Below are 18,452 nucleotides of genomic sequence, written 5' to 3' on the forward strand. Positions count from 1 at the left end.
TTTATTTTTTATTTTTTTTCACCCGCCCTCTGATGTGCTTTGGTTAGGTGGAGAACGGATTGCAAACAACCTCCCCCTACCTCCCCCCCCTCCCCAAACCCCCGTAAAATAACAACCTTAAAAATATATATTTTAAAGACAGGGGGGGAAAGAAAAGGAAGAAAAAAATAGGTCTCTTTTTTTTGGGGGGGGGGGTTGTGAGTGGAAATGAATTGAATGGCAGTGTGAGATATCTGCCGAAGATGGGCTCCGGAGGAGACGTTTGCTAAGAAAATTAAAACATAATAGCAGTGCAAACATACTTATATTTTTTAAAGAAAAGAGATAATAATAAAAAAACCACACACCTATCGAGGAAACAGGACCACCGACGTTCATTCATGTACATTGCAAAAAGGCTGGAAATTTCACATCCACTCTCATATCAATGTTGATGACTTCATTGCGGATTTACAGTGAAAAACACAAGAATCAAGCGTCTGAGAGGGCGGCATCGTTGCTCTGCTGCTGCTATTTGTTGTTTTTTTTTGAGTGATCTCTTGTTGATACATTGCCAGTAAATAGCCACATCCAGCCACACACACTGTGCCCAAAGCCTGGTTGAGGAGAGCCCACCGTCTACTACCTGACAAGGTTTCTAAAACATCTGTTTCATCTGCATCTGGCACCATAAATGTCACCCATTTTGAGCCAGGTGTTCCTCTGCTGGGCCAGTCTAGGAATTTAGGATTGATTGATTTTCTTCTGATCAACACCCTCCCTCCCTCCCTCCTTCCTTCCTTCCTTCCTCCCTACCCTCCTTACAACCTACCCACTCAACCAGCCACCCACCCTGCCTCCCCTCCTGAACCTATCGCTGGGTTTTTGGGAAGATGGGCTGTCTGGGCAATAGTAAGACCGAAGACCAACGAAATGAGGAGAAGGCACAGAGGGAAGCCAACAAAAAGATAGAGAAGCAGCTCCAAAAAGACAAACAGATTTACAGGGCGACTCACCGGCTACTACTATTAGGTAGGTTTTTGTGAAACGTATCATCAATGTGTGTGTGCGTGTGTTCAGTTCAGGCCTGAAGGTCCATTTTGTGTGGAATTGTTGCCCCCACATAAACAATATAAGTGTATTTTCACCTGTTTTTTAAATTTAAAACGCACTAGCTATTGTTTTCAGATTGTTCAGACGTTCCCACAGGTTTTAAACAGTGACAAGCACATGATGCAATGACGTGATGCCGCTACACCGCCGGTTTCACGCCGTCTTCACACGAGACAAGAAAAGCTGTCTCCTGCGTTCAGGGGGTTTTATTATGGAGCATGACTACAGAACACGAGAGAGGCAGACAGACACTGTTTGTGTGAAGGTTGTGTCTTTTTCTCCACGCGGGACGGCACACGGCAGAAATGTGTGATGTGGTCCAGGATGCCTTCACCTTGAGTTATTCAGGCCCACGGACTCCGTGTTCGATGCTGCACAATCCTCTCCACACCAGCTGCACTGGAGATGGATATTCCCTCTAATCAGCAGTTTAAAAAATAAATAAATAAATAAATAAAGGCTACTATTTTTAATTTGATGAAGCTATTTCTGGCTTTATCGTCTAGGCCTCCATGTCATGATACAGTCTGAACCTCAAGGCCAGTATCCTGCTAAGCCTCTTGGAGTACAGAGAGCAAATTAGGATTACTATTAGGATTACCGGCTTCTGTTGAACGACTGTCCCGTTCATTTTAATCTGAAATTGATCCTAGATTTGTACATTTACACGTAGGCTCTCAATAGCAGGATCAGCTCCTTGTGTCCAGGTCAGTAGCTGTTATGACCGGGCTTCAGTTTGCTCGGCCACATACGGGACGTTTTCTCTTTTCCCCCTGTGAAATGTGTTTTGTAATGATCCTTAAAAGTATTTATCAGGGGGCTTAACGTTCTCCTCACATCTGGGAGCAGTGGTGGAGGAAGTACTCCGATCCTTTACTCAAGTAAAAGTACAGCAGTGTGAAAATACTCGAGTAGAAGTCTGCTTTCAACCTCCTATCTAAGTAAAAGTACAGATGTGTTATCTGTAAGTCGCATTTCAGTGTTGTAGTTGGTGGAAGTGGAGCTAGTTTTCATTTGTTCATGTGGAGCTTTTGGTCTATTCTGTCGTTTTTGCTTTTTTGTGAAACACTGGATAGTTTTACCTCTTCGGACATCAAACAGTTATTTAAATTAAACCAGTGTAAAGAGGGGAAATGTCTCTTTCGGTGCAGTAACAAGACAGGGGATCCCAAACTAGACACCTCCTTTCTAAGGTAACAAGCTAAAAATGTTCGGGAAGTGTTGGTTTAATCTATAACGATGCATTATTCTGGGGTCTTGCTTGCTATTGGTTCGGGTCTATTGGGTTGCCTTTTGCGTGAGAACGGTGAGTACGGAATGAGAGTAGAAGGTGGCGCAGACGTATGAGAGCAGTGCCAGAGACACAAACTTTAAATTACTTCTAATGGATAAAAATACTTTGGGCAGTACGTTCTGTAGCTCTTTCCGCTTCATCTTAACCGGACTTATCTTCTCGCTGATCCGGTAATTCAATGAACGAGCTTTTAACTCATCCCACTAGTTTTCCGGATGGATCCCATCTCATGGAATATTTTCTTTACTTTTGTAACAGTTTTGTAATAAACAAGCTGATGACTTTGTGTTTTTTTCTTTTTTTTTTTCTGATTTCTGCTTTTCAGACGGCCCGTGAATCTGGGAAAGCAGCGATCTCAAACAGATGCGAATATTCGCAGCGTAAATGGCTTCAAACGCAGAGTAAGTGTTTGTTTCCCATCGTGTTTTGGTTCTGTATCTCGGTTGTTACATCACACAACACACACACACACCACACACACGCACACACAACACACAATCCTGCAGCGCACCATTTAACTCACTAAAACCCACAACAGTTTCGACAGTCTTTGGTGGTTTAAACCGAGGAGCGACAGGTGAAGAAAGCTAATGAATGGTAATTGGGGTGATACCTGACGAGATCAGAGTCGAAGATAATTTGTTGACCCCAACATACGCTTGATAGTGTGTTAATGTTTTGGGGGACCTGATTTGGTGCATCCGTAAGATACAAATGATACGGGATCCCTTTAGCTAACCTACTGAATGGCCCAATGCAAGGTAGAAGGATCCACTGTCCCATTTACACTACAGCTAAGAACAGACTAGCAAGGTGAAAAGAGTTTGGTTAGTTGGGAACTTTATTGTCAACATGTTGGAAAAATGACAATTAATGAAGACACGCGCATCAGAAAAGAGCATCGAATTTTAAAGACACATAACAGTGTTATAAAAAGAGGTGAAAAAGTGCCAGGAGAATTCATATTATTTTTACAGAGCCTAGAAACCATTGTTGGTAAGCCCTAGTATGTATACTAGAGCTGAAACAGTTACTGAGTTAATCGGCCCTAGATAATGGATTTGTGGTGGAAATAATTGTTTAGTTGCAGCCTCATAAGCACTTATTACAATAATCCAAACCTAAACAATATTTTACCCTTTCTGGCATTGGATTATCTGCTTAAAACAAATGTATAACAGCCAGGATACTAACTTGTGAATACAAGTGACTGAATAAATGCACGTATTCTTGTAAATATACAAATTGTGTTTAGCTAATAAGTGCTTTTCTAGCGGTCTCGTTGCATGACAGAAGAAGACTATGATTACCTTCTGGGTGTGTGTGGCCTCGACTGGTGTGGGTGTATAATAACTAGAATTAGTAGCCGTCCTCAGCCAGAAAGAAGGAAAAAGTTGGACCACTTACCACTCAGCCTAATATAGCTTCCTGTGAAGGGATCAATTCGAGATGATGGAATCTCCTGGCCTAGTATCCCGACATGTTCTAAATGAAGAAAATAAAGTGAATGTTTGGGCAGATTTTTTGCTAGTTTGTGTTTTTGAAGTAATATACTCAAAGAGGAATGTTTTATTGTTCGCGGTTTTCATGGAAGACATTGTCCCCGGGTGTTTTTCAAGCTCACCCTGTCTTGTGAATTTCCTAAAACTCAACCCCAAATTGATGCAATGGCAAACACAAAGTCAAATTTTCTGCTCTTAATCATCCGTTTCCCTAGAAAGAGGGGGTTTAGCGTTAGACAGCATCATCATGTGCCTATATTACTTTATTTATTATTATTATTATTATTATTTTATTTTTTATTTTTCACGGTGCGAATGATGACAAATCGGTCGGCTGTCCTACTACCAGTCCGAGTTCGGAGTCCGCGCGCGGTTTGTTTGCTCCTTTTTTGGCCGGAGGGTTTCACCTTGCTGGGTTTCCCCTCATGGCTGCAGTTGGCAAGGCTGTTTGGGCCGACGAGACGGAAGAAGACACAGTAATCATAACGAGGAGGTGAGAGGGGGGCAGGTGGTTCATTTTCAAAGTGGGTGTGTTTTTTTGTTTTGTTTTGTTGTTGGAGAGTCCTAGTGTGAGGAATGTAGTCCGTCTCTCTCTTTCGTACTGCGGTCGCATCTTAGGAAATAAAGAAACGAGGGAAGCTCTCTGACGCCACGCTTACAAAAGTTCAAACATTCTCCTTCCTTTGAGGAATAATCAAAGCACTGATGACGCTTTCTCTGCTCTTTTGTATTGTAAATCAAATCAATGGATCACACAGGTTGGAGAACTTTGAGTCAATATTAACCGAAAAAGTTAATCTTTAGTTGCTAGAAACCAGAGAATCAATACTAGCACCGAATACAATATACAGCTAACAGCTGTTTTCATTATTGATAAAAACAGTGAAAGAGCCTAAGATGTCTTCAGATCTGTTGTTTAGTTTAGTTTACTAATCAACCAATCTTTTCAAATCTATTGTAAAATCAGCTGTCTGACATTTATCTCAAAACACTGCAGCAGTACAATTAGTTCAACCAGCCCTGTTCCCTTTAGTTTCGGAGGTAGTCTCTGGTTGTATCTGATAATAATGGCTAAAGCAGGGTAACATGTGATAATATAAAACATTTACAGACGCGTGACAATCTGGCACCAAATAACCGTATAACAGTATTTTGGTTGTATTAAAATAATCCTGTGGTTTGGTTTTTAGGGCGCTATAAGAGTTGATACAAATGTGAGATTTTCCTGAATTCTCGTTTTGTTTCACATTAATATTCAGTTTCATATTTCATTTTCTGTTTGGGGTGCGGTTAACGATTTTCACGTCAGGGAAGAAATATTTAGATACAAGAGTTGTTTTTTTCTGTAAGTTGATCAGAAACAATCTGTCCGACCGCGTTGATCTCATCTACGCTCGTCACAATTTTCAAGGTAATTTCCCGTCTGCGAAAGTCTGATCGACTGTGGAAACGGCCATCGATGAGCGCGAAGCCAGAACTTTTTTAATCTCTAAACAAATCTGAGATATGTGGGTTTATTCAGGTTTATTCTCTAAGCATACACAAAATGACCTTTAAGCTCAGTGAAAAGAACGAAAGCACCAGTATGAATCCCAGAAAGATTTTTACACGACTGATATTGAGGTATTAGATTATAAATATTGAGATATTCCACTTTGTCAGTATCACCCAGTAATAACAGATAATCATCACGTTCACTAACACAGAAATAAAAACACCATTTCAAGGCTGAGACTGTGTTGTCCTCCATAACATCCTTAATCAGGGTTGATTAAAGCATCGACATTCACTGGAAGTCCTTCTGCTCGACGTCGGTATTACAGGCTCGGTTCAGTGGTCTCGACAGGACGGACTGCTGCTGTAATGTGGATAAACTGCACGGCTGTGTTAATGCTCAATACTGTTATTCTTTCTGGGAATTTCATTATCAAATGTGACTTTCAGTTAAAGTTTTGACAGGCCTCGATTTTCAGAAAGACTCATGTGACGTTGTGTTACTGCTGGTATCAGTCCACACATTGAGCCGTGACGTGTGTTCTTCTTCTGTTTGTCTTTACAACAATAAATGGACAGAATATGGAGCATATCAGTGTATTTGCTAATACTTTGGATTGTACTTTGTGCTCGTGGTGGGTTGTAGTTGAACTGGGACTTAAAAAAAACCTTAAAATGTACAGTAACAGTCTGTGCTGTCCTCCACAACTACAACCCCTACTCTGCTGTTTTCTGTTTAATAAATGTCATTCCCAAAATTAAGGCAACTTCTGCTGCTCTCATTTGGTATCAGCAAGTACACAAAATTCAGGAAATGCACTTGGTCAGCAAAATGAAGGTATCAGTGCATCTGGAGCAGCCGTAACACTGATGTTGGATGTAATTTACCTTCAGGCTGACAAAGAGACGTTACACAGCAAATTCCTACTGAAACCTACTGAAAAACATTTCTTTAGGATTATTCTTTTCAAGCTGTTTTGTTTATATTTTAAATAAAAAACACATTTTACTTTAATCCATAATTAATAAAACTTGAAATAATCATGTTTTTATTAAGATTTAAGCAACGTGATGGTGATATTCCCTGTTGAACTCAAGTTGATGCTTAATTCTTGTAATTTTTGCTTTGTTCCTCACAGGGAGAAGAAGCAGAAAATACACGATATTAAAAACAACATTAAAGAAGCTATAGAGGTAAGAAATTGATCTTTTGGCCCATTTTGAAGGATACAGTGTGAAGTTTGTGATTCTCGAACACTTTTTCCGACCGTATTATGACGAGAGATTTGCTCATTTTTCTGTTTGCCTCTGAAAGTTTTTGTATGTTTGTATAAGAGTGTCAGAATTAATTAATTATCTATTATATATCTGAACACAAAAATCTACATATTAAGGGAATAAAAGAACTTTGCTCAACAACTGACAACAAGTTTCTGAATGCTTCAAGATGAATATGTAACCCACTGAAATGAAGCTCCCTGTGCTGTGTAAATGTAAAGAAGCATTAAGACAACGTGAACTAAAAACAGGATGATTTTTAACTCTTTTGCACCGTGTGTTGTTTTTTTTCTAGTGAATTGTTTTTATTTAGTTTTCTTCTTTTGTTCTCTCCATCCAGACGATTGTGTCTGCCATGAACACGCTCACACCGCCATGCCAGTTAGCCAGTCCTGCAAACCAATGCCGAATCGAATATGTCCTGAACCAAGCAAACCAGAAGGATTTTGAGTTTCCTTCGGTAAGTTGCACCGTACCTCGTGGGGATGTACTGGCTCTGGTTTCTGCACTGGTTTGTTTCAACATCTGAAGGTCCATGAACGTTGTTGTATCATCAAAAGTGTTACATCTTACTGTCGGAGTTCATAATGAATCGTACAACAGTATATAAGGTGCCAGTTAGGTACCCCAGTATTTTTTCCTTTAACTTTAATTACAGCTGAAACAACGATTCTGTTGATTGACAGGAAAAGATTCGACAAAGATACTCAATTAATTATTTAAGTAATATTTTAAAAAAGCACATATCTGGTTCCAGCTTCTCAATATGTGAATATTAACTGTTTTTTCTTCTATTATATTGAACTGAATGTGGAAATTGTGTATTTTTCTCAATTTTGTGACATTTGATAGACAAAGCGTTTAATCATGAAAATAACCGTTAATTAGTTGCAGCCCTAAAATCAAGACTTTACACAGTTGCCAATCGTAATCAAGCTGAAAATGGAAATAAACTTAAATTATTTGCTGTTTCGTTTTAAAATTGGTCTCAACGTCTTATTATAACTACTAAATATACTCCTGAAGTATGAGCTCAAGCCTGCTGAGTCCCTCAGCTCCCCTGGCGAGCTGTGCTGTAGGTGAGTAAGGTACCTCACACAGCAGTCTGCTGTGTTTGCGCAGTGATTCAGTAATTAGCAGGTGTGCTTCCGCTAGGGAGGCTGTCAATTGAATGAGCCTCTCACCTGAGAGATCCACACCGCCTATTAACACTGATTGTCTGTAATAACCCTAAATGTGTCCAGAGGGACCTGTTCTCCAGAAACACAGAGACTCAGAGGGATTTCCCCCTGAGCTGCAGTCTGCTCCCGGCGGCCTGGACGGGAGCCACTGCAGGTCATGGTCTTGCACGTGACTCACTACTCAAGGAGGTCCAGTATACTTCAGTGACTAGAGAATGGGCATAAAAATCAAGTTTTCGTTCTCTTTTGAGTATGCTGCTCCGCCTGTACGGCATTCCTTCCCTCAGATGAATATGCCATTCAGTTAACTGTCAAATGGTAACCATAACCGAGCCGTGTTACAGTGAAAAATACGCTGCTCTATGTACATGTAATGCTAGTTATAAAATTAATTCAGCTGAAACGATGAGTTGAATAGTGGATTAGTTTTGATAATTCTCACAGATTTTGAAGCAGAAATGCTAAAAACTCTATTTACAGTTTTCTAAATGTGAGGATTTACTACTTTTCTCTGTTTTATATAACTACATATTGAACATTTTGTGGTTTTGGACTACAGGTCAAACAAAAGAGGCCATTTGGTTACGCCATGTAGTGTTTTTCTCTATTTTCTGACATTTTGTAGACATAAATCAATTAATGAAAGCAGATTGTTGGATAATGAAAATCATTAGTTGCAGTCCTGTTTTTCAAAAATAAATCATCAAATATAATGCTGATGTTTTTAATCTCTTAAACCCCTCATACCCATTGTCAGGCCTGTTGCGATCAACTCATGTTATGTGAACAAGCACATAAATTACACTTTATTTTAAATTCTATTTAATTCTAGTTAGATTTATTTTGATTTACTTGGAAATTTGTTAAAGATCATGCAAAGTACATCTGGATTTTTGGATTTTATATAAATTTTAAAAGCAGTGTGTTTGCAGATTGAAGTGTTTCACAAATTTAAAGAGCAATATGTCGCTTTAATCAATCAGTGGAACAAACATTTAGAGAAACTAAACTGTGAAAAATGTAACTGAAGCTGCAAAATAGCATTTAAACTGTTTTTTAATATGAGAAAGATTATGTATAGAGGAATAAGAACCATGTGTCTTCACAGTTTTCAGTGTTTAAACTGGTTGTTTCCACAGTGTAGATTTGTACACAGCAGCTGCGTTTCCAGTGAAGAGTCTGTGTATTTGTGTGTAAGCAAAAGGAAGTCTCTTGATATTGTCTGTTTCTTCATGGCAAATTTATTATGCGGGCCTGTCTTAAGCCGACCCGACCCTCGAGCTGGACTAGACCTCCACTGTTGGAGGGAAAGACCAGCACCCACACTTGGACCTGATCTCTTTGGTCTTTTCCGTGTGTGGAGGGTTTTAAGGTCGTCGAGAGTATATCTGTTATTTTAAACAGTGATAGCAGCACAATGACAGCTGGTTACTGAAGCCATGTTTATTTACAGCATCAGTTCCCAGAAGCAAAAAGTTAACCAATTTTGCTCGTTGAAGTGAATGGGTGCTTGTTCAGGAAAGGGAACACGGTACAAAGTATCTGATAGACTACAGCCTATCCTCCTCTTCCTCCTCCTCCTCAGCCCGCTCCCCCCTCGCCTGGCCTTAGGGCCTACTGGAAACCAGTTTGACTGGTTGACTCTGCCTTCAGCAGAGGAGGAAGAGGGAGAGAGAGAAAATAAGCACAAGGATTGAATCTCCATACTCGGGTTTTGATTTCCTTTTCGAGTTTCGTTTTTCTAATCAGTAATCCTCGTAGTTATTATTCACATTCTCCTAAAATGCTAATTATAAAAAGGACCATGCCTTTCTGTAAGATAAAAAGTTGTTACTGAGGTTATTTACTCAGGCCTTGTAATTCCCTGCACACTGATTACTGCCGTGCCCACCTGTCCTAAGCTCCCTTGCTCCCAGCGTAATACAGTACAGTGACACGTCATTGCACTCAAGTTAGTCATGTCAGTTTTATTTACTGTAAATTGCTCAAAATCACAAATTGGCCTCACAGGGTTTTGCAATTCTTACAACAACTTCTGTTCTTAGAAAGTTGGATAAGGAGAAATTCTACGAAAACATTCAACAGAAAAAAAAACGGGGGGGGTGGTTCCTCATTAAGAGAAAAAAAGGAGGCATACTTCTTCTACGCAAACAAAGTAGATGTTGTATAAGGAAAAAGATTCATTTTGTAGGTTTTAAAGTCTTGAACATCACTTTCAGTTCATTCTAGTTCTGAGGTCTTAGAGAGTTGAAAACGGGGAGATTTTGCCTCCAAAACTGTTGAAATTCTCAGAAAAAAAATATATATAATTTATATTTTGATTAATCCCTACACATACAGTGTGACTTTATACGTCTGATATGTCACCTAGTAGATTACTCAAAATATGCAGTTGAATTCAAAGTAAATCATATAATTCTGCAGCATGTCTTCAGCCACAACTATTCTTAAACTCTTCACAGAGCGGCACAACAACCACGAGAGGCATCATGAAATAGCCTTCTTCTTCTCCAACTCTCTGAATTTTACACGTAGCCATAAATAAACTTTACGATTTTGAAAACACTTCCACTTCCAAAATTGAAGAAGTTACAAAGAGAAACTCATTGATAGCGTGAAGTCGACCTTGTTGACCTCCGCGACTTAAAATCCCCTGCCTACTGTGTATCAGTCCATTTTGGGTTGATGAGTAGTTAAATGGTTTCTTTTTCCGATAAGATGATAAAGAAAATTGCAAGCGAGTCTATGGTTACACGCTAAATCAGACATTTAAAGCCCCTCAGTTAAGCCCTTGTAATTTGTTTGTTTTAGTCCTGGGATCATCTTAGTGCACTTAACCCTTTTTCTGTATATTGTTGATTAGCTCTTGACAAAAAGTTTCACTTGTTAAAGCTGCACAGGAAACATTTAGACTCACTTTTTCCCCCAGCAATGTTTATTTCATTCATTATTTTATAAAGCTACTGTTAAATAGATAACACTTTATATTTTAAATGCTAGCACCCAGAGCTTCAAATTACCAACAAAATGAAAGATATTCAATTTATCGTGATATAACAAAGAAAAGCAGCAAAATCTTACATTTGAGAAACTGGAACCAGCAAATGGTTCAAATGAAGCCGAATACTCGATTAGTTTATCGATTTAAAAAAACTAATCTGCAAGTATTTTTGTAATCGATTAATCGTTCAGCAGAGATGGTGAACATTCATTGCTTTCAGCTTCTTGGTTACGTTGATTTGCTGCATTTCATTTTGGAGTTTAAACCTGAATACTTTCAGTCAGACAAAGAAAGGATTTTTAAAAAAGTCACTTTGGGCTTTAGGACATTTTTAAAGGCGTTTTTCACTATTTTCTAACATTTTCTGATTAAATAATATATGGAGGAAAAAAATGGCAGATAATGAAAATAATTGTTAGTTGTAGCTTTAACTTTAAATAAAACAGTTAAGAGCAAAGGAAAACTTATATATATATATATTTACTAATAGGTAAACTCATAAATCAACTTGCATTCCCTTAACTTAACACTGAGTTACTACAGCTACTCTGTGTTATTGCCTGCAGCATTAAGACAAGTAGAGCTCTGTCTGTAAAATAAAACCCAGTTCCCCCTTGTGTTTTACTTCCATCTCGTGTGCTTCTTACAGACACTGAAGATAAATGACAAATTAAGGTACTTAACAGTCGCAGTGGTAGTAGGCAATTAAACATGTTTGACAATTTTATATCGCGGTAAGAAAAACAACACCGCTAGTTTTAAACAGACCTCAAGTGTCACCTCGTCCCGTGTACCCACCTCCGCCGTCCCGTCTACTTTCCCATACTCCTCTTCATCCGTCAGCAACACGGTGGTCACTCTCAGTTAAGTATTTCAAAGGGTATACACAGTACAGTATATCCCTATGGCTGATAATGGCTTATTTGTGCTTGACTGCATTGTATGTGACCCACTGGAGATCGCAGTGAGGAGATAGGCCCCTGTGTAATGACAGCCAAGCCTTGTGTCAGTACAAAGCTCTCCGTTTCTTCATGAACTCAGTGAACTGTTCTGTTTCCTGCCTCTGTCAGGGCCCGCTCATCTGCTGCTCCTCTCCGAGCTGGCCCTAAACTACAAACTAGCGCGAGGGAGTATCACTGCCTCCTTTCCATCTGCCCTTAAACGTTTTCACCCATGGAGATGCAGACGAGAAATAGGCTCATCCAAAGATACCAACCAGCCCGAACTTCTCCCTGCATTACTTGTTTTTGTATAGTTTATGTCTGAGCATGAATAACTTTTTTTTAACACTACTTCTGCTTTTTAGGGCTGCAACTAATGATTATTTCCCTTATTAGTGTATCTATATCTAATAAAATCTCACTCACTCAGTCATGCCAGGCAAATAAAAGCATCAAATCCTTGCCTTTGAGAAGCTGGAAGGAGAAAATGTGTTTGGCATTTTTGCTTAAAGAAATTAATCCACTAATCCAATACCACTGCATTGCTCATTTGTTGTCAGTTTTTTTAAGCAAAACACTTAAAATAACAAAAAATGGCTGCCAGGCGACTGTCACCCTCATTTGCATTAAAAAAATGAATGGGGGCGAACTTCACCTTGTGTTCAGAGGGTCTTCACTGTAACAGTTCTGCTTTCCTTCTCCCTTTTCTTCCCTGGAAAACTCAGATAAATATACGAGATAATACACTTTTTCCTTGAGGTCTTTTTGTAATATATCTTTATTTCAGGGATCGTCTGCCTTAAAGAACCTGACTCGCAGTTATTTCTAGCTGCGGTATGTCGTTGATCGAGACCCCCCTTTTCTCTTTCCAGGAGTTTTATGACCATGCAAAGATTCTCTGGCAGGACGAGGGAGTTCGGGCCTGCTGGGAAAGGTCCAACGAATATCAACTCATCGACTGTGCACAGTAGTAAGTCTCCCTTTTATATTCATATATATATATATATATGCAGGCGGACACAAAGACATGCTTCCTTTTTCTCTCTGTGTCTCTTTATTTTCACACACGTATATACTCACAACATACCATTCAGCTTGCACAGCGTGCGGCGTTTGGGTGTTGCGCCGTGTAAGTGCAAGGTGTCAAGGTTCATGAGGTGACAATGAATGCTGCGCTACGGACAATGACAGTGTGTTTGTTCTAGTAGGTAGATAGGAATTTATTAAGAATAGACCTCATCAGAATCAGTTTCTAGTTTAGTTGATCAATCATCAGAATTAATAGTAAAACTTGAGTTGGCTGGTATTATTTTATTTATACAGAGGTAGACGTTGCGTTTGGAAACAATTTTTAGATGCAGATTTAGTGCGTAGTGAGTATTTACAGCAGCAGGACGGTGATGTGGGATTAACTGAGAATAAACTACAGTTTCCATGTCCATTGTAACGTAGAAACATGTCACCCAGTGCAACAGTGTGGCTCATTGTGTCGAGCACACTGCGGCTCTAGTGATGGCAGCGTTGGTCGATCCATCGCTTTGATCCAGACCGAAACATTTCAACAACTATTAGATGGAGTTTCATGACATTTAGACGCTCGTGGTGCCTTGTGGTTGAATCCTAATGAGTCGCATTTGTGGCTTTGACCAAACTTGTCTCAATAAATATAAAATGGCTTGCCATTAAATTTGGTACACAGGTTCGAGTCCCCCTCGAGATACATTTGTGATATCTTTGGTGATCCTCTGAGTTGTCCATTACTTTGGTTTTGGGTTTGCAGCTGTACTTTGTTGATCTTAGCGTGCTGATGTTATGGCACAGATTGACAGGCAACACTTGATAGTAGGATCAGTTCATTGTTGGTGTTGGTTTTTGTCTTTTCGTGGCATTTATTGATGATTATTGATCACCAGATTTATGTATTGAGCAGTCACAAAGTTGTACATTGGTAAATAAGTATACTTTTCTATAAGGTTGCAGGTTTAGAGGTTTGTGTGTGTGTGTGGTTGTTGACGGCGACTGAGATTGCGTCCTAGACCTGCGGACTCTTGAATGCTGAATTGCCGGTGTTTGGCGTATCGAAATTATTTGTCACTGACTGCTGAGAAAAAATCTTCCAAACCTTCGTCTGCCCGACTCTCCCTCCTCTGTTCCAAACTCTTTCTTTCTTTCTTTTCTGGTATTTTTTTTCTTATCCGCCTTTTGATCAAGCCTCCCTCTGTTATAAAGCATGCAGCGGTCACATGAAGCCAGAGTTCTTCGGAGGGCGGAGGCTTGCCGACTCTCTTGTATGTGTATGTGCTGGTGCATCGACATGCATGTGTGAGGTAGTTGTAGTGTATTTTTTTGTATATGTAACTTTATTCAGTGGTGGAAGAGGATTTCTGATCTTCAGTAAAAAGTAAAAAGTCCTGCATTCAAACTCCTACTTAAGTGAAAGTACATAAACATTAACAGCAGAATTTACTTAAAGTACAGAAAATATAGAAACATGGCTCCCGTGACTGACTTATTATTACATCTATGAATTTGTGAGTAACATTACACTGTTGTAGCTACACGAGGTAGAGCCAGTTTTAACTACTTCATATGAAGTTTGGTAATTTAGTTGAGTTGCTCCCAACCTTGGGGTTAGGCCCCTCTGAGTGAATGATTAATGTGTTTTGTTGCTTATGATTAATAAGGGTTGGAAAAATGAGCAAAACAAAGTTCTGCTACACAAATTTATTTCAGTATTTTGGACTTTTCTCTAGTATTTGTTTTTTTGTATGTTGGAAATATTGTGTTTTAGCACTTTCAGCCTCGAACAATAATTTAAATGAGACGTTTAAAAAGGAAATCACTCTTTGATGGACACTACACACCACAATCTAAAAGGTTTTATAGTCTTATTATGTGTGCTTTAATCTTAATCTGAAAACTAACTAGAAACTATAGCTGTCAGATAGATGAACTGGAAGAAAACGTAGACAGTTTTGCTCTAAAATGTAGTGGAGTTGAAGTATCAAGTAGCAGGAAATAGAACTCACGTAAAGTAATATGTACTTGAGTCAATGTACTTTGCACCACTGACCTTATGTGTGTTCATGTCACTGTGGTTGTGTGTGTGTGTGTGTGTGTGTGTGTGTGTGTGTCCTGTCACTTCAGCTACATTTATGGCCACAGGTGTTTTGTTGCTCGTGTGTTTGTGATACTGTTTGTTTTTTGTGGGGAGGTGTGTCGTCAGCGGAGGCTCTCGAGAAGCTAACGAAGATGCTGAATGATGAAAAAGAGAAAGGACTGAAGAGACAGATTGAAATGGAGAAAGAGAGGGCTTCCCTGCATTGCGGGATCTCTCCTCTCCTCTCCTCTCCCACACCCAGCAGCCCCAGTGTTATGGATCAGATGCTGGGCTGGGTGGCCAGACCGGAAGTGCTCCCCTCCCCCCTCTGTGTGCTTATGTAAACGGAGAGGCAGAGAAAGAGAGAGGGGAGAGCTATTTTTAACCCGGGCAGGCTGCAGAAGGAGAAAGAATGAGCGAGTGTGTTAGGAGAGAGACAACTTCAGCATTATTGATGAAGGTTGTTAGCATCAAATGAAAATGTCAACCCTGGATCAGCACGGGAAAAGTCAGGGCCCATACACTCTTCTTCTTCTTTTAAATAAAAACACACAAATGATATCACCCAATTCATGTCTTGATAAAAATAAAAAAATGGGAAGAAGAAGTTGACGGGGCGGCGATGCTTTGTTGTCTCTGTCGGACGAGACGGAGACTGTGTTTTTGCTCCGTCATGCTCCTCGATGATGTGTTTTTGTTGTTGTTTTCACTTCATGACTCTTAATATGGTCACACACTTTGTTTGCAAGGATGTTGTTGTCCTCGGTTACACGTGGATGTTGGTTGTGTTGCTGTAACTGCAGGCATTTCACATACAAATGTCCCCTTACAGAACCGAGCCTACGGGTTGTTGTTGTTGTTGTTGTTGTTGTTGTCTGTCTGTCAGGTTTCTGTTGTTTTATCAATCCGTACAGCGATCATAGAGTTGTAAACTTCGTCCTGAAATATTCCGGCACTTTCTCCCGACCGTAAATCACTTCAGAGACCCCGAGAGGAAATGGTGCCTTTTCAAACAGTCGTCCATACAAAGACACAGATTTTAAAAAAGTCTCACAAACTTTTTCTTTTTGGAATTTTAATATATTTTAATATGTTTTGGGGTATTTTATCCCTAAATATTTTTCATTAAGTGATTAAATACACTGCTAATTACTGTTAGTTTACAAACAAAGACATACCGTAGAGCTGTAGTTACCAAAAAATGCACTTAACGATTAGTTATTGAATATTTACAATGAAACATTTATGACCTGGTTGACAAATATATGTGATTTAATGTCCCCTTCAGAGGCAGAGAGCCAGGCTAGCTGTTCACCCCTGTTTCAGTCTTTATGCTGAGCTATACTAAACAATTTGTGGCATCAGTCTTCTCATTTACCTTTTCCGGACGAAAGCCAACAAGCCTATTTCCCAAAATGCCAAACTATTCTTTTAAATGAGATGAGGAAAGACGGCTGTGGGTGGAATGTGGCACAGACAAAGAAAATAAATGCAAACACATGGCCCAGAGAAACTTGTAAAAAAAAAAACAGCCAATCACGAGACGCTGCTGACCAGTTGCAGGCGATTATTTATTTGGCGATAGTGAACAAAACTGTATGAAAGGAGCCTGTGTCATAGAGCTGTGATAAAAGCAAATGCAACATGTCTTTTTGGCTTTTGAATTGTCTTCCTGTGGTATGTTTTATCATGCACAGTGTACATAATATTTAATAATATTTAAGATCAGCAGTTAATATTGCATTTGATTATATGAAGTTGGGATTTGTTTAACTTCTCTAGCATGTTTAATGTCTTTGTAGCTTTACTTTGATTGATTAAGACTTTGGTGACATAATATTTAAAGGTCCAGTGTAACATTTAGGAGCATCTTTAGGCTGAAATGGAATTTAATATTCATAAATATGTTTTTATTGTGTCTTTGTTACCTTCCAATGAGCTCTTTATCTACAAAGGGAGCAGGTCTTCTCCTACACACTTTAACTTTAAACTAACTTCTGACGCAGCCAGATATTTCCCTCAGGAGTTGGTGGAGACCAAAAACGGAGCTAAAAGGAGAGTTAATATTGGACTGAACGTCTATCAGGTGGACAGGTGCTGTATGTGTACATAAGCTGCTGTTTACTAATAAGTTAAAGATGATGATACGTCGCTCCAAGGAACCAGAAAAGTAGTTATTGTAAGAATAATTAAGGTCTGACTGTTGATTTGAGATGGGGGGGAGAAAAATCCCCTATCATGGTATCACATTTAATTTTATATCATATAATAATTAAGTTTCTTAGTTTAGTTCTTTTGCTAATCCAGCAGTAAGTGTGCCTGACACATTAAGGTATAAAGTATGATAGAGTATCTCTTCATAGATTTAAAACACTGCACACAATAACAAAATAGTAGATGAATATATATCGATACAGTCAATCAATTCACAATGGACGAGTAAATTTATCTACAAAAAAGCCGAAACATTGATTATTTCTAAAACCCAGAGACACAACTACTGTAACGACCTCACCGTGGAAATATATTGTGACGTTTTATGGAGGAAATGGTTCATCAGTTATTTTAAAAAGTAATTCATTATTTGTACGCTTCTTTAACTCTCATTATAAACCCGGCACTTCTTTTCTCGGATTGTACTTTTTAGGCTTCGCACCAAGTTTTTAGACAGAAACGATGTGAAGAGAGGAGGAGGAGGAGGAGGAGGAGAGTGACCGGACCTCTCCATACATTCAGTTTCTGTGTCCGTCTGTGTTTATTATCTGTTGATTCTCTGAAGTCTTGTCCCAGCGATAATGTGCCGTCATGTGCCGGAGTCCCCCTGATTTACTTCTCCGGCATCCTCCCCTGAGCCTCTTCTTCCTCCTCCTCCTCCCCCCTCCTTCGCTCTCTCTCTCTCTTTGTGATGTGTAGTGGTGTTTCTGCAGGGACAGAAAATGGCTCGGATTGAGCCTCTGACTCATCGCAGGGAGAGAGAAAGAGAGAAAGAGAGAGAGGGAGAATAAGGGATGAATAAAGACAAACAGATTTTTTTGGGGGGGTTTTGTAGTGTCAATACTTTCGGTGTGGTGTTATTCTGAATATGTTTAGATGTGTGGGTGCGTGCAGCCGATGTTAAACACGCTCTTGCATAAGTCGGGTTACGTTTCACAGCGTTTAAGAGCTCATTGGGAGACGTCTTTGGGAAACTGCTGCTGCAATCTCGCTGTATTGTGATTTTCTGAATGCTGTGTGTGTTCAGTGATTGTGCCGCTCCCAACGTTCAGCTGCCGTTTAACAGGCCAATGTTCCCAGTGCGACGTTTACCCTTTTCTGTGTTTCTTTGCCATTCTGTTCTTTCTTCATTTGTCTCTTTTTCTTTTCTCCTCTATTTTCTCTGGTTTTGTGTTTTTTTTTTGTTAATTAAGTTCTTCATTTGTCATATTTTGGCTTTTTTTTATATAATGTCCCCTTGTTTATTTATTTATTTATATCTTTTCCTTCTTTTATCTATAGTTTTATTTCTTTCTGTCTGTCTCTTCTTGAATTTCTCTTTCTTTCTGTTCTTCTTTCTGTCTCTTCTTGTCTTT

At 39.3% G+C, this 18,452-nt stretch overlaps 1 protein-coding gene across 1 annotated transcript in view; it reads left to right on the forward strand.

The window, feature by feature from the left end:
- Positions 1-6,464: 6,464 nt before the first annotated feature.
- Positions 6,465-18,452, forward strand: part of LOC118328522 (guanine nucleotide-binding protein G(s) subunit alpha) — a 25,251-nt gene continuing 13,263 nt past the window's right edge. The window contains exons 1-3 of the mRNA XM_035662280.1: positions 6,465-6,576; positions 7,001-7,120; positions 12,656-12,753. Coding sequence (XP_035518173.1) covers positions 6,484-6,576; positions 7,001-7,120; positions 12,656-12,753 — 311 coding nt within the window. The 5' untranslated portion in view covers positions 6,465-6,483. The remainder of the gene's footprint in view (positions 6,577-7,000; positions 7,121-12,655; positions 12,754-18,452) is intronic.

This window comes from Morone saxatilis, unplaced genomic scaffold (genome assembly GCF_004916995.1).
Source record: "Morone saxatilis isolate NCDOM2014 unplaced genomic scaffold, NCSU_SB_2.0 Contig18, whole genome shotgun sequence".
NCBI lineage: Eukaryota > Metazoa > Chordata > Actinopteri > Moronidae > Morone > Morone saxatilis.